This window comes from Berghia stephanieae, chromosome 5 (genome assembly GCF_034508935.2).
Source record: "Berghia stephanieae isolate SIO BIC M18660-M18661 chromosome 5, UCSD_Bste_1.3, whole genome shotgun sequence".
Lineage (NCBI taxonomy): Eukaryota > Metazoa > Mollusca > Gastropoda > Nudibranchia > Aeolidiidae > Berghia > Berghia stephanieae.
The window spans coordinates 73487611-73505110 of NC_088364.1; the positions used below are offsets into that span (position 1 = coordinate 73487611).

Genomic DNA, 17500 nt, shown 5'->3' on the forward strand with positions numbered 1-17500 from the left:
AGACCCCCTTCATTAGAACGAGAAGTTATAATTTAAGAAGTGGACCAAATAATGATACTGAGTGTTTGAATTTAAAGCCGCGGAGAATGCAGTGATTTTGGTTATATTTTGTGTCTTGTACATTTGACGTTTTGTTTTTCTTTTTTTGTTATAGATGCCTGCTTGTGTTAAAAGTTGATTAAAGCTTTAGAAAGAATGTTCAAAGTAAAATTTACTTAGTCTCTTTTGTGATCCAAATCTACAACAAGTAGTAGTAGTAGTAGTAGTAGTAGTAGTAGTAGTAGTAGTAGTAGTAGTAGTAGTAGTAGTAGTAGTATCATCATCATCATTTTTATTATTATTACTATTATTATTATTATTATTATTATTATTATTATTATTATTATTATTATTATTATTATTATTATTATTATTATTATTTTATTATTATTATCATTATTATTATCATCATCATCACCATCATCATCATCACCATCATCATCATCATCATCATCATCATCATCATCATCATCATCATCATCATCATCATCATCATCATCATCATCATCATCATTATATTATATTATTATTATTATTATTATTATTATTATTATTATTATTATTATTATTATTATTATTATTATTATTATATTATTATTATTATTATTATTATTATTATTATTATTAATTATTATTATTAGACGTCTATTATTATTATTATTATTATTATCAATATCCAAGGTCTCAACTATGCGCCACACAGAACAAGACTTGAACCCTGGACTTCCGAAGGCTAGCGTCATATCACTAGTCGGCCTAGCCATACCCATTCGACAATTATCGTATCGGATTCCATTTGATTGTTAACAAAGATGATGCTTTAATCAAAACTCACCGTAAAGAATACTAAATCATCGATAGTATCTTGTTGTTGAACAATTCTTTTCAAGACGTCTACGTTAATATGAAAATCTGCTATATGGTTCTGTTCTCTTGTCGTTATAAGCCATTTATCAGTTTGCCGGACTTGGAAATACGCCATCATCATGCGCCAGTCGTCATGGTAACAATTCTGAATAAAACGGAGAAATAATCTTTGAATCACAGATAATTATTTTTATGGCGTCTCAAAAATCAGTTAAAACACATTTACACGATATCTATAGTTAGGTCTCACCACGTGTTTCTTGTGACGTGAAGACAAAACTTTTAAGTTACTTTGACTAACTATAGAAACATTAACACATTGCTTTTCCTCATCAGCTTACTCTTGATAATGATAAGTAAAGAAACACAAGCATATAACCAAAAAAAAAGAAGAAATAATACCAAAAAAAAAAACAAAAAAAAAAACAAAACAAAAAAAAACAAAAAAAAACAACCAAACCATAGCAATTGTACGTATATTATAATATTTCAGATGACGTCGGTTAGCTCTGCTGATGGGACACACAATCCATTGCAAAATAACAAAATCTGTGTTTACATTATGGACACTATGCTATACAATTATACTGGGGAGTGAGCTTTAATGATCCAACAGCCATAAAATATTTACTTGTTTTCATCAACCTACATTTTTTGGGGGGTGACCCTCAGCCGTATTTTTCTTTCTTCAGTTTTAATTTATTGATTTAATGTGAGAAAAAAAATATTATACGCATATGTAAAAAATTAACTAATCATTGCTCGGATAAGTCTCCCCATACAGTTTATCAAGGAGGATATGTCATTTGCTGCGGCGCATTCCACCCTGCTTTAAAAAGCTCGTAAGCATTCCTTGCTTGGCACTGTTGTTCCTTTTAGGACTTATTATGAGATCTCAGAGGTGCTCAATAAGATTGGGGTCTAGATTTACAGCAGGCCACTCCAGCACCAGTTTTATCCTCTGTTAGTTGAGGCTGCACAGAAGACCGTCTCGTTTTTGAGTCCAGCAGTTGCAAGCAGTCCTACTAAAAGCCGTCCGGTACACTAGGAGAGCCGTCCGGAGGTCATCTAAAGCATTCTCAAGCCATCCGGAGGCCCTCCTTAGACATGTACGAACCTTTCCAGAAGTCTTCCGCCTTCCGAAAGCTCCTCAAATTACGCTGGACGGCTCCGGACGGCAATTAGCATTCAGTGGCGTAATACTAAAGGCCGTCCGGCGGCCAAGGAAAGCGATTTGAAGGACCCGTTGCAAATCTTCCTAACACTGTCCTTCTTGAAATGTTATTTTCCTCAGCGATGCCAGAGGCATGCGAGAGGGGTAGTTTGTGTATCGAGTAATGTTCAATCATCGTTGGTCGTTCTTTATTGGGGTTTGTCTCTCCGCCTTTGATCCCTCAAATGTGACCCTTGTCTCAAAACGGTATTATGTCGGGATGGACCAGATGCTAAAAAGTCAAATTATAGTTAACCCTCTCCTTACCACCTACAGTAAAATCGTCACATTTGTTACGACACAATATACATTTATTTTTATTCACATTTACTTTGTACATCACAAACTTTGAAGAATGTTCATTGTTTAATTGATAAGAACGTAAAGTTATTTTGTAGAGAGCTTGTTTGAGTTTAAAAAATACATTTTTCTGCCTGCCATTTTTCTGAAAATACTGAAAATGATCGGTAAGGAGAGAGTTAAACTGGTCAAAATATGAAACGTTGGTATTTAGCACAGTAAAATTTTATATTCTTTCTCCTCTATTAAGCATATAAACTCATCTTAAGCATGATATTTCTGGCAACAAATTCCATCTTCTGCATCTTCATCATCCCAACTTAATACCGTTTTGAGACGACGGGTCACAAATGCCCTTTCGTTGTTGAACTTCGCGATAATACAATTGCAGGTAGTGTGTGTGGGTGTGTGTGTGTGTGTGTGCGTGTATATGTGTGTATGTGTATGTGTATGGGGGGGGTGTTACAAATGTCATAGTGTGTTGTTGACATTTTGTTGTTATTGGGATGAATGGTGGTGGGCGGTTGTCAGTGAAAATAATCTTCCGGTAGGCAGATGTTAAAAATTTCCTCGTTTTTTTCTGTTTAGTATTACCTAGTGCTGAAATGGATTAAATTCCTCCATAGATAGATTGCATTATCATTTTTTTTCTTTGCTGAATAGCTTTTGTGCAGTTGCACATTGTGTTGGCAGCAGCCTCTTATGGTTTTCACACTACTATGTTATGACGATCGACCCAATCAGCAAAGTCTGGACCCGGTGCCCGAATAGCAGCCGCTATCCCGGGCGCCACACTACTTCGATATTGTGTTGACGTCTGTTGAATCCCAGACGTGTTCGTTAGGCGTTAGGTGATGTTGGCGATCCTGTGTTTGAAGGTGGACGAGTGTTGGTTTTAAATTGCACTCTGTGAGTCTTATGTAATGTCCAGTTTGTCTGTATGAATTTGTGTGACATTTCATTGCATAATTTGGTCACGCGAAACCTCCGCGGATGATTTGAAGCTGGCTCATGTTTCAGCCTATTAAAGAGGTGTGTCGTTTCACCGATTCATAGTTTTTTCTCTCTGGAAGATACTCAGATATGTCGATACATTCCGTATCCATCCGCCCTCCCCGTTCAGCATGGCCTTTTAAGCATATTGGCTCGTTTCCACCTTTTCAGGGGTTGGCTCTTCATAAGTTTTACATATCTTTGATTAGCATCCCATCTCTGGATCATATATTTCAGCCACGGGACTAGCGGACTAGCGCTAAGTCTCTGACTATCTCTGACTTTAGTCAAGGGCTTTGAAAAATCGGATTTCATGTGAGCTGACTAAGCAAATCCGAGACTAAACTCACGGCACCTTTGGACTAAGTTTGGCCAAGTTTTAGTCATTTGCTGAGACAAGACTTCATGCTTTAGTATGAGACTAGTTACTTGGATACTTCAAAACGTCAACAAGATAGCAGCTATTTTTAGCTTCCATTCGGAAAGAAAATACGCCGGTTACGAATGACAGAGGCAAAAAGTGTTCTGTTGCCATTGCCACTGGTTTTCAAAAAAAACTATAAGATAAGTGCAGATCGTTGAATTTCCACATTTTTGTGAGTAAAAACTTTTAAAATACCTACTGAATCTATCGACTCGCAAACTGCGAGGGAACGAGACTCCGAAATCAAAGAACCCCAAAAATGATTAGAAAGTATAGTGGAGACAAACGTTATTTTGTTGGCATTTTAACTGATTGAAATAATGTGATTAATCAGAACGCACTTTCTCTTTTGTTTGTTTATTTGTTTATTTTTGTTGAATTTATTCGAGTTTCAATCTCCCTGCACGTCGGTCTCAATGAAACTTCTATTGGCCTAAATGTAGAATTGACAGTCAACTATGGACATCATTGCAGTCTATAACAGTCGACAGTCAATATCACGTGATTTGATTCAAAGTAAGTTAAAATATGAAAAGGAACGAAATATTATCTATACGCATGTGTTCTTATTTCCTCTTTTGAAATCTTTTGCATTGAACGTATGAAGGCATGTATCTTAGCTGCTATCGTGTACTGGAGAGTAGAGAGCGTGATGTTACCAGTACAAAAGGACCGAATTAGTCGCCGTCCTTACAACGCACACTTCTAAGCAAGAGACTAGCCAGTCCGAGACAAAGAAGCGTTCATGAAATTCGATATTTTAGCCACTTACTCCGCTTAGGCTTAAGACTAGCAAGTCATTTACTAGACTAGTAAATTACTAAATATAGTCCTCGTTCGTGGAAATGGACCCAGGTATTATCCGTTCTTACCAATCAGGCAAAACATTCTTCCGTTTCTCACAAACACTAGGAAAATTATTTCGCAACAGAGCTTTCTTTTTTATTATATATTTTGAATACATGTAGTGGATATTGCGCTCTATGAAAACTCTTTTATTTAGAATCGATAAAGTGGAGCTGTATATTTTCCAGAAGGAAGAATTGTTCAGGAAAATTTAAATTTAAATTTCTTTGTCTACTTTTATCGCAATGAAATACACTCAAGAATATTACGCAATGTAGGGCCGGACCAACTTTTTGTTTGTAAAATAGACAAATGACCTGGTTTTTTATCTTTGATTTCAAGTTCGAATCATGGTGGACTTGTGGGTGTATCATTGGGACTTTTAATTATGGTTAAACGTCTAAATCATGTAGAACAGGCGTTTATAAAAACGTTTAAAATTATGAAAAAAAATAATAATCATGTTAACTAATAGACGATAGTTTGAAAGAAATGAAAACACATGAATAAAAGTTATATAAATGTCACACAATAATGCAGCAAGATATGAAGTGAGTAGAAAAGTGCCAGAAGACAATAGAGAATAAAAGATTTTTTCGCGGCGGTGGTGGGGTTTGAACCTGCGACCTTATTGGTACGACAACTCCGCCTGGCAGGTGAGAGCGTGGCTCTACCGTGTGAGCTATCCACGAACACAAAAATATTCGTTTCAAACTCAAAGTCATTTCTAGATCCCTCTCTCACCCACTTCTTGAGACCGCCGATTCGTTCACCACCATCGCGAAGTAATGTTGACCAGCAGTTAAGCTTAATAGCCAATATTCTCATCACAAACATATAACATAGAAACGATTGAGACATTGAGTATGCTCCGGTGTATGGGGTGAATTTTTAATTCAGAAAAGTGAGTGGAGCAGGCACTTATGTTGGTAACAACAAGATATGAAGTGAGTAGAAAAGTGCCAGAAGACAATAGAGAATAAAAAATTTTTTTCGCGGCGGTGGTGGGGTTTGAACCTGCGACCTTATTGGTACGACAACTCCGCCTGGCAGGTGAGAGCGTGGCTCTACCGTGTGAGCTATCCACGAACACAAAAATATTCGTTTCAAACTCAAAGTCATTTCTAGATCCCTCTCTCACCCACTTCTTGAGACCGCCGATTCGTTCACCACCATCGCGAAGTAATGTTGACCAGCAGTTAAGCTTAATAGCCAATATTCTCATCACAAACATATAACATAGAAACGATTGAGACATTGAGTATGCTCCGGTGTATGGGGTGAATTTTTAATTCAGAAAAGTGAGTGGAGCAGGCACTTATGTTGGTAACAACAAGATATGAAGTGAGTAGAAAAGTGCCAGAAGACAATAGAGAATAAAAAAATTTTTCGCGGCGGTGGTGGAGCATACTCAATGTCTCAATCGTTTCTCTATTGTCTTCTGGCACTTTTCTACTCACTTCATATCTTGTTTTTACCAACATAAGTGCCTGCTCCACTCACTTTTCTGAATTAAAAATTCACCCCATACACCGGAGCATACTCAATGTCTCAATCGTTTCTATGTTATATGTTTGTGATGAGAATATTGGCTATTAAGCTTAACTGCTGGTCAACATTACTTCGCGATGGTGGTGAACGAATCGGCGGTCTCAAGAAGTGGGTGAGAGAGGGATCTAGAAATGACTTTGAGTTTGAAACGAATATTTTTGTGTTCGTGGATAGCTCACACGGTAGAGCCACGCTCTCACCTGCAAGGCGGAGTTGTCGTACCAATAAGGTCGCAGGTTCAAACCCCACCACCGCCGCGAAAAAATTTTTTATTCTCTATTGTCTTCTGGCACTTTTCTACTCACTTCATATCTTGTTGTTACCAACATAAGTGCCTGCTCCACTCACTTTTCTGAATTAAAAATTCACCCCATACACCGGAGCATACTCAATGTCTCAATCGTTTCTATGTTATATGTTTGTGATGAGAATATTGGCTATTAAGCTTAACTGCTGGTCAACATTACTTCGCGATGGTGGTGAACGAATCGGCGGTCTCAAGAAATGGGTGAGAGAGGGATCTAGAAATGACTTTGAGTTTGAAACGAATATTTTTGTGTTCGTGGATAGCTCACACGGTAGAGCCACGCTCTCACCTGCCAGGCGGAGTTGTCGTACCAATAAGGTCGCAGGTTCAAACCCCACCACCGCCGCGAAAATTTTTTTTATTCTCTATTGTCTTCTGGCACTTTTCTACTCACTTCATATCTTGTTGTTACCAACATAAGTGCCTGCTCCACTCACTTTTCTGAATTAACAATAATGCAGCTAACTTAGCCATATTTCTAAAATATGTCAACATATGAAACATGAAAACAAAAACTGTGGCTGCAAATTACCCATCGTTTGGAGGTCCTCCATATAAGCCTTACTATACCATACACCCAATGCATCATCTGCCTTACCATCTGAATATCCTATATAAAACAAAATAATTAAGAAAATTTATAAATACACTCTCATGCCTTACAAGTAATCGACAATTTGAAAAATCATCTTTTAAAATTGATCTATAGATGGAGAGGCTTTTGAATGGAATCAGTTGTAATTTGGGTTTCAAAATATGATTTGTAAGATGAGTGGTGACATTAAAATCTTTCACATTTTCTAAAATATAACAATACATTTAATTCTTACTCGGCACGACTTAAAAGTAGAAAACAGTAGGGGCTGCCTGAGGCCGGTGATCGTAAAATACTAACGAAAGAGTGAAAATGGAGAAGCTTCGTATGGGAACAAAACAGACAATGGACGTTTCAGGTACAAACCCTTCGTCAGCACAACAGTACACGAATTCAATAAACGTGGAAAACAAATAAAATATAATGAAAAATAACTTGTATCCTCTGTACTCGAGTACAGACAATACAAGTTATTTTTCATTATATTTTATTTGTTTTCCACGTTTATTTAATTTAATACTCGAGTACAGACAATACAAGTTATTTTTCATTATATTTTATTTGTTTTCCACGTTTATTTAATTTGTGTACTGTTGTGCTGACGAAGGGTTTGTACCCGAAACGTCCATTGTCTGTTTTGTTCCCATACGAAGCCTCTCCATTTTCACTCTTTCGTTAGTATCGTCACGACTTAAAAATGTTTGAAATGTTAACTTAAAAATAGGGTTAAATTTTATCATTGAACACAGAATTACTGGCAAATCTAAAAATTATGAAACTGTATGTCAGAGATTGAAATACGAGTAGCTTGCGAACCTGTCTTATATTAATGATAATTCCATTGTCCGTTGATTTAAATGGTTATTTAAGAATATCTGACAGGATGTAGTCATGATTCCTTAACCTTTGGCCTTCGGATTTGCCGTAATTTTAAATAACCATCAAATGATCGCTGATGGCTCAAGACATTTGTCTCGATCTATGTTCATCACCACGATCATCAGATATTTATTAGTGGACCATAATGTGTATAATGTATTTGTTTAGCTTCAGCGGAATAGGTTTGTAATTTTTGAAAACAAATTTGTCATCTATTTTGGATAAATTTTCACCGCTGGAATCCAGAGAGAAAAGATGGAGTTCTTCTGGATTAGACGAAGACAGGCAAATCTACAAAGAACTTTTTTTTTTTTTTGGTAATTCATCGAGTCAAATGTCTTTCGTTAGAATAAGTTACTAATGCTAGTGAGTAATATTGGTGTAAGTATGTGTGTGTATGATCGTGTATGAATGAAAATGTATCTGTGATTGAATTTGTGTGCATGTGTATGTGTTTGTTTCTTCATATGTATTCTCATAATTGTCAAAGAATGAATGTTTGAATGACAATTAATATTGTAAAGCGCCGCTGAGCACTTATGTGGAAGTTGGGCGCTATAGAAATAACTTCTCCTCCTCCTTCTTCCTCTTCTTCTTCTTCTTCTTCTTCTTCTTCTTCTTCTTCTTCTTCTTCTTCTTCTTCTTCTTCTTCTTCTTCTTCTTCTTCTTCTTCTATTATTATTATTATTATTATTATTATTATTATTATTATATTATTATTATTATTATTATTATTATTATTATTAATCATTATTGTTATCATTATTATTATTATTATTATTATTATTATTATTATTATTATTATTATTATTATATTATTATTATTATTATTATTATTATTATTATATATTATGATGATGATGATGATGATTATTATTATTATTATTATTATTATTATTATTATTATTATTATTATTATTATTATTATTATTATTATTATTATTATTGTAAAACAGAGACGATAATGTACGCAAATGGCGTTTACTGCAAACTGAACGTGTATAATATAATCGTTAAGTTTAAGCCGCATAATTTCAGGCTTGTAAAACCTTTCCACACGGGTTTTAATAATTTATGGAACAAATCATTACGGATAAATCTTTTCTTTTTTTTTTTGTATCTTTGGAATAACATATGGATTAGTCCATGGCTGAACTCATTTTATTTTATCTGTCTGGAAGTAATACATTAGTTTGTCAATATAATTTAGATTCCTCCAGTCGTCAGCTGAGCAATAATTTGACATTGCATTTGACTCGATGAATTTATGTAAGTTTACTGCATCTAAATCCTGCATGTGACTCGACAAATTTGTGTAAGTTTACTGCATCTAAATCCTGCATTTGACTCGACGAATTTATGTAAGTTTACTGCATCTAAATCCTGCATTTGACTCGACGAATTTATGTAAGTTTACTGCATCTAAATCCTGCATGTGACTCGACAAATTTGTGTAAGTTTACTGCATCTAAATCCTGCATTTGACTGGACAAATTTGTGTAAGTTTACTGCATCTAAATCCTGCATTTGACTCGACGAATTTATGTAAGTTTACTGCATCTAAATCCTGCATTTGACTCGACAAATTTGTGAAAGTTTACTGCATCTCAATCCTGCATTTGACGCGACAAATTTGTGTAAGTTTACTGCATCTAAAACCTGTTCATAACAGACTAATGAAAATTCGAATGAAAGACACGTAAACGTTTCAATCATACAAATGACAGTAAAGAAGAAGAAGAAGACAAAGACAACTTTAATGACTGTTTGGCAGCTGAGGTAGAAAAAAAATCCGAAACATGACACAAAAGTAGTGATGCGTGATCTGACGGCTAAGGTAGGATGAGATAATATGCCACGAATGAAAGGGTAACGAGGAAAGAGGGTTGTGGTTTCAAGAATGACAATAGTGAGAAACCACTAGAATTTTGTAATGCAAATGATTTTGTCACTGTAAGCCCTGTTTTCGAACAGGATGATCCACAAACTGACATGGGTCTCACTAAGCAGACGGGGTAGTAAATAAATTGACCACATGGACATCAATAGAATATGGAGAGGGTCACTCCTTGAGTGAATGTTATGAGAGGTGCTGATGTTGGAATTGACCATCATCTAGTAATAGCTGATATGAGGATCGATCTCAGAACACTGAAATATACAAGGAAGAAAAGAGTACGGTATGATACGGACAAACTTAAGGATCCCAATATTGCCACAGCTTTTATTTTTTAAACCTCAAAAACAAGTTCCAGATACTGTCTAACATGGAAGAGGGGGAGTCTTGCGAGGAAAATGAAATTGACAATAACTAAAATACTAAGGATGCTTATTTAGAGACAGCTGAAACATGCCTAGGAACAAGATACGAAAGGAAGGAATGGTTGTCACAAGATACATGGAATGCAATTGATAAGCGGAGATAAGAAAATGTTGGATACAAAATCAAATAGAGTGAAATAAATACCCGCCACTCAAAACCAATAAATTCATAAAGTCATTAAAAGGAGTGTAAGACGAGAAAAAAGATCGTTACTGGACAGCCTGGCCAATAAAGTAGAAGAAGCAGCACGAATTGGTGATCAAGGCTCAGTTTATAAGATTGTAAAGCAAATGAGTGGAAAGTACCAAGTAACATCAAAATTGCCACTCATAATTTGGCAGGGAAAACTGTTTACAACAGAAGTTGAAAATGGACTGAACACTTTAAATAAATTCAAAACAGGACACCCGATAATTCAACCAAACATCAAGGAGCCAGAAACAGATCTGGATATAAGCATAGAACCATCCCAGTCAGGAGAAATAATATATACTATTAAGTGTTTAAACAATGAAAAGTCCCAGGTGTAGACAATGTGAATGGTGAACTCTTTAAAGCCGATCCAGTTTATACCTCCAAAATTCTGCAACCCCTCTTCACCAAAATATGGCAAAAAGGAAAACTCCCGACGAATGGACTAAAGGCGTAATAGTTAAAATTCCCCCACAAGAGGAAATCTACGTGTAAAGAGTCCCACTACTTTCTATCATCAACAAAATCCTTGCAAAATAATTATTCATTGGGAGTTTTCCAGTGCTGTGGACAAACATATAAGAAAAGAACAGGTAGGATTTAGGAAAGTCAGAAATTGTGCTGACCAAATGTTCACTTTAAGAAACATCATAGAGCAATGTAACAAATGGCAAAGGCAACTGTATACTAATTTTATTGGCTTTGAGAAAGCACTCGACAGAGAGCATCTGGAAGATGAAGAGAGAGAGAGAGAGAGAGAGAGAGAGAGAGAGAGAGAGAGAGAGAGATTGAAAGAAAGAGAAGGATGGGTATGAGTGAAGGTTCGATAACCAAATTCATGCAAGCGGGTAAAATACTTACTGTTTCAAACTTAATATCCCTCGCCACATTTTCTATAACTTCATTATTTATGAAACGACGACGACGATGATGATGATGATGATGATGATGATGATGATGATGATGATGATGATGATGATGATGATGATGATGATTATGATGATGATGATGATGATTAGACCTGTAAATGAGCTCTATAAAACTTGACTAAAACTCTTCGACAAACGGAAGATTCAATTATTTTTTAAAAAATAAGGGCATCATTGGAGAGGAGAGTGATAAATACAATACATTAAAATAGTGGGTGTTATTTCTTACTGGAAGTATGACTGCCATAATTTGATGTAGAAGGAATGCTAAATAAGCATGTCATTCATATAGGTAAAGATGACTTCATCAAAGTCATATTCCTGCCTCTGGAATTTTTTTTGACATAGTCAGAAAAATAATCACCATTATCATCTTTAACTTCTAGCCATGACCAATTGAATTTATTCCTCACACTCACATCTTTAACTTTATCGATGCTCGACAAGTCTGAATTGCGATCCACGAACAGCTCAGCCATTGTGAGAACATTAGAATAATGTAGCAATGAGCAAACTTGATTTTCAATCAGTAAATGACAGAGAAAAATAAAATTAAATAAATATGACTTCTGGCCAATACACTGAATTATGAAGTAGAAGTTAATTATCAAGAAGAAACTTCGGCAGGCGTAGCGGAAAAATTCAAAGAATCGAAATGAAGGTAAATCGCCACAAAACAGCAAGCTCGCTTGGGCTTGAGCAAAACAATGGCAGAAAACGTCCTGATTTGCACGGGAATTAATTAGGCTACTTACCATTGTTCCTTATAATCAGTTACTCAATCAGAGAAGAAACGGTCAACCAGTTTGTTTACAATGTGAGGCAATCGACTTGTAGCAATCTATCCTAATCTAACTTTCGATTTAAAGGTGTCTCCATCATCTACTAGAGATATTACTTCCGGCATTCGCATTTTATTTTTTTTTTAATACTTTTAAAACCCAGCTTGTAATTGTGGTCAATTTTGGTTTAGACGAAACAGTGAAATTTATCGCTCGGCGGCTCAGTTAAAATTGGCTACCGTTGGGATCACGACAGGTTGGAAAGTGAAAAAGTAATTTAACGAAGGCTGTGTGAAATTACACTGGGATGTGTTCAGTCACGCCAATTCTAAAAAGCGCCGCTTAGCCTTGGCAATAAATCCATCGTTAATATTAACGGCTCCCATGAGCTATGCGTAGCGTTATGGAACACTCCTAATTACTTTACGGTCATTCGACTACGATTTGTGAATTCTTTCTTTCTTCACTTCTTTCTTTCTTTCCTTTTTTTTAAATATTTGAATTTGACAAATTGACTGATTTCAGTTAATTGACTGAGAATTTACAGGTCTAGATGATGAAGATGATGATGATGATGATGGTGATGATGATGATGATGATGATGATGATGATGATGATGATCATCATCATCATCATCATCATCATCATCATCATCATCATCATCATCATCAACCTCATCTCATCATCATTATCATCATCAACATCATCATCATCTCACCATCCTCATCATAATCGTTATCATTATCTCATTTATGTCCACTGACAATACAAATAAACACAAATAACTTGGAATGAAAATATTAAATAATAACTTCTGGCTTTTTTTGTAAAAAAAAAAAAAAGAAAACGGGAAGAATAAAGAAGAGAGGTTGAGAGTGCTTTGTTTAAGTAGTGAATTGAAGGGTGCGGCCGTTTAGTTGTTGCTATATGCAGACGATTACACACGTAGTACATCTGCGGTTAGCCCTGATTTCAATGGCGGCGTCACTTTCAATTTTTTCACGTCTCAAAAGCCAAGTGCCCTCTCCTGTGTTTCGTGACTCTATGGATGTTACCAGTACAAAATAACGGAATTAGTCACCGTCCTTACAACGCCTAGCAAGTTAGGGACTAGAAAACGTTCATAAAATCCCATCTTTTTCGTCACTTGCTCCGCTCAGGCTTAAGACTAGCAAGTCATTTCCTAGACTAAAAAAAAAAACAACTAAATCTAATCCGCTTACTCAGCGGCGTGGCATGCTTACAGTATAAAGTGGTGCCAGACGGAAATGACTTACACATGCTACATGTGTAAATATAAAAGAAAGAAAAAAAACCTTACATACTTGTAAAGTAAATTTGCATGGTGATGTTTCTATTCCTGCAAATCTTTTCAATAGTTTGTTTATATAAATCACGAACGAATATATTGATTGGAGTTTGGACACTGAGGGAAATGGCTAAAGGGACACATGCAGACATTGAATGTCAATCGAACAAAGGGTAATTTCAAAACTTACAAAGCGTAAGAATGTAAACAGCCCATGGCCTATTAAAAGAGTACTGTAGTTACGTCATGAAACAGCCCCATTCCACTTCGGAAATCAAACATGACACCATACAAGATCTCTCTCTCTCTCTCTCTCTCTCTCTCTCTTCTCTCTCTCTCTCTCTCTCTCTCTCTCTATCTATCTATCTATCTATCTCTATCTATCTATCTATCTATCTATCTATCTATCTATCTATCTATCTATCTATCTATCTATCTATCTATCTACCTATCTGTGTGTGTTTGTGTGTGTGTGTTTGTGTATGTGAGATGAACGCGCACGCACACACACACACAAAGTCAAACACGCATATTCACGCGAAGATCATGCATTTAGCATATAGCATCACTATCAAGAAATGTTTGACTTAACTCGTTCACACTCCTTCATATCAATTTTTGCAGCAATAATAATAATAATAATGATGATGATGATGATGATGATGATGATGATGATGATGATGATGATGATGATGATGATGATGATGATGATGATGATGATGATGATGATGATGATAATAATAATAATAATAATAATAATAATAATAATAATAATAATAAATTAATATATACAATAATCACGACACAGAGAGAGAAACAAATGAACTTGTTAATAATCGTGATTTCGATAATAATAAAGATGGTCGAAGTTACCATACTATGACTAGGACGTAAATGACCAACATTAGCTATTTTTCCCCAGTCCAACAGAGTTGGAGCAAAAATTCCTCGGCACCTGAGGCGGGTTTTTTCTCGTATGTGAAGGTGGTAAAAATTCGAGCCAGGTATTCAATGTGGCAACATTATAGTACATTATAGTAATAGCCTTAAGGAGCCAGCAAAGATCCGCTCCTTGGAATCGTTTGAGTGGGGAAATCCAGTCACTCGCTCAGCCATAGTACACAGTCGCTGACGACAGTCATCAACGGACTGTGTGAATCGGGAGAAAAGCGTGGGTAAAAGGCGTTGTGACAGAAAGGAAGTCTGTTTCGCACTGTTGATAAAAGGCGATATATACCATTTCTCAGTTTTATATATTATAAAAAATGCTGTTATCCATTTTTAAAACATGGATGTGGTGCCAGGCACCATTTGAACCAATAGAGCCACGCCCCTGCGCTTACTTAAAATTGGTCCCTCGTCTGTTTTTCTTTGGAGTCATTCAAATGATCAGATGTCAGGTGCAAGATTCTAGTCTTCATGAGCTGAGACATCGCATGGAGCAACTAGTTAAGGTTATTGTCCCGTAGCTTTGTGAGAGTTCCACTCGAGAGTACACAAATGTGTTGGACGAAAGGAGGTCATTTCGAGCATCTCCTTTAATAAATTCACCACATTATACTGGCGGATGTGTTTTCTCTATTAAAACAATTGTAACTCTTTTTCCGAATGGTTCCAAATAATAAATATTATGTATGTTCAACAGATTTGGTGGTTTTTGATGTCTCCAAAAGGACTTTAAGTTTGATACACATGGTGCCGGGATATTATTATCTTACCAATTTCGTTATCTTATCCTCCAGAAATCTTGTAAAATACTTCTTTTTGAAAAAGTCTACGATTATTTGCAGCAGTGAACTGTTTGAAGGAGAAAGAGAAAAATATACGTTAAGTGATTTGAAAAAACTTGATCTATTTGGATATCATCTAGTCTTTAAGAAGATATACACGCGCACACATACATACATACATACATACATACATACATACATACATACATACATACATACATACATACATACAAATACACACACACACCTTGTACACTATGAGATTTTTCAGGTAAAATTAACCCAAAGACAAGCACGGTCTCAGTTCATTATCTTTTTAGAGGTTGCACGCCATGGCTTTCATCAATTCTTTATCATGCAGTGCACCTTCTTCTATTATTATTCTTTCAATCTCATTCTTTTGCCATGTAGGATTTTCAATTCCTTGCTTTAATATAATAATAATAATAATAATAATAATAATAATAATAAATAATAATAATAATAATAATAATAATAATAATAATAATAATAATAATTATAATAAATTATTATATATTATTATTATTATTATTATTATTATTATTATTATTATTATTATTATTATTATTATTATTATTATTACTATTATAATAGATTTTTATTGTCCATAAATATGGTAATTTGTCATTTAGTTTCACTTGTTATAAGGTTGTATCATAACTAAAACATTGAACACATATTTCACTTATTATACCTACTCTTTCTCTCTCTATCTTTCTCTTCCTCTATTTCTATCACGTGTACGCGCACACGACAAGCACACAACATACACCGATACATTTCATTTTTCAATTTGTTACAAAGTTAGCAATTAGACCTGGAAGTCAATATTTGCATATTTTTATCAACAAATATAATGAGCTTTTATCCAGCGTAATATCCACTAAACATGCTCAAAGCGCTTTACAGGGGGTCCCCGGTCAACAGCAACACTTAACATGTAGGACAGCACATGACGCCTGTTAGGCGATATTATAATTTTTTCGGACAGAGACAGCGCTGTTAACGGCCAGGTACTCATTTTACACTTGAGTACGATGAGAGAATGTGAATAAAGAGCCTTTTGCAAGGACTCAACTATATGGCTTGAACCCAGGAACTTCCGATCCGAAAGCGAGTGTCATACCACAAGACCACATAGCCGCACAGTATAGCAGTTTTATCGGTCGGATAATACTCTGTTTACACTTGAGTATCGCGAGAACATGTGAGTAAATAGATTTGTCCAAAGACTCACCATGGACCTGCCATCTCGAACCAGGGGCCAACAAAGAATCTTTGTCTGTTTTTAAACGTTCGCTTAAAACATATCTGTTTCGTCTTTAGTAGATGTTATGAGATGCAAGATAGGTCTGTCTGGTTTCTATTGTGTGTTGTGTGTCTGTGTGTGTGAGTGTATGCTTGTGTGTGTGTATGTATGCTTGTGTGTGTGTGTGTGTTTGCTTGTGTGTGTGAATGAGTATGTGTCAGCCAAAGTAATTTGTAATTTAAGCGCTTAGAGTCTGGTGTCTCGGAGTTATAGCGCTATATAAGTTTTCAGCATTATTATTATTATTATGATATTATTATTATTATTCATTATTATTATTATCATTATTATTATTATATTATTATTATTATTATTATTATTATTATTATTATTATTATTATATTATTATTATTATTATTATTATTATTATTATATTATTATTATTATATTATTATTATTATTATTATTATTATTATTATTATTATTATTATTATTATTATTATTATTATTACAGGTCGCCAGCCAACTGTCAAACATGGTATAAACTACAAAACCGCAGAACAATATATTTGCTTCTGCTTTTCATCTGAGAAATGTTTGACCGTGCGTTAAATGTGTAGAGAAAACCCCCAACGACCAAGAAATAAAGGGCTTGATGATGAAAATTGAAGATGATAAAATAAATATGGAGGTAAGATTTTATTTGAAAGAACCAATGTTACCATTGCATTCTCCTCATGTTAAAAGATGATGATTCGCGATCCTGCTCAGAATACTTAATCATTTTCACGATGAACCTGTGTATCTGATTCTGAATAAATAAAAGAAACAAATATATTCCAACAAACAGATCAAGTTTCCACATAATATAACATATGAACTACCGTCTCTCTTTATGCCGAGTTGATATAGATGCTAAAAAAAAGTAATACACTTTGTCTGCTAGGCGTT

The 17500-nt window shown here is 35.1% G+C and overlaps 2 protein-coding genes across 3 annotated transcripts in view; both read right to left on the reverse strand.

Annotated features, from left to right (window-relative positions):
• Window positions 1-17500, reverse strand: part of LOC144973588 (zinc metalloproteinase nas-6-like) — a 699617-nt gene that overhangs the window by 177567 nt on the left and 504550 nt on the right. The gene's annotated exons all lie outside the window — the stretch shown is intronic.
• Window positions 1-17500, reverse strand: part of LOC144973580 (uncharacterized) — a 149821-nt gene that overhangs the window by 96663 nt on the left and 35658 nt on the right. For both annotated transcript variants that reach the window (XR_013645582.1, XM_078916205.1), the window contains 4 exons: window positions 17272-17360; window positions 15268-15346; window positions 7073-7150; window positions 875-1051 (listed from right to left, as the gene is read on the reverse strand). Coding sequence is in view for 1 of the 2 variants with exons in the window: in XM_078916205.1 (XP_078772331.1) it covers window positions 875-1051; window positions 7073-7150; window positions 15268-15346; window positions 17272-17360 (423 nt within the window). In the remaining variant the exon portion in view is untranslated. The remainder of the gene's footprint in view (window positions 1-874; window positions 1052-7072; window positions 7151-15267; window positions 15347-17271; window positions 17361-17500) is intronic.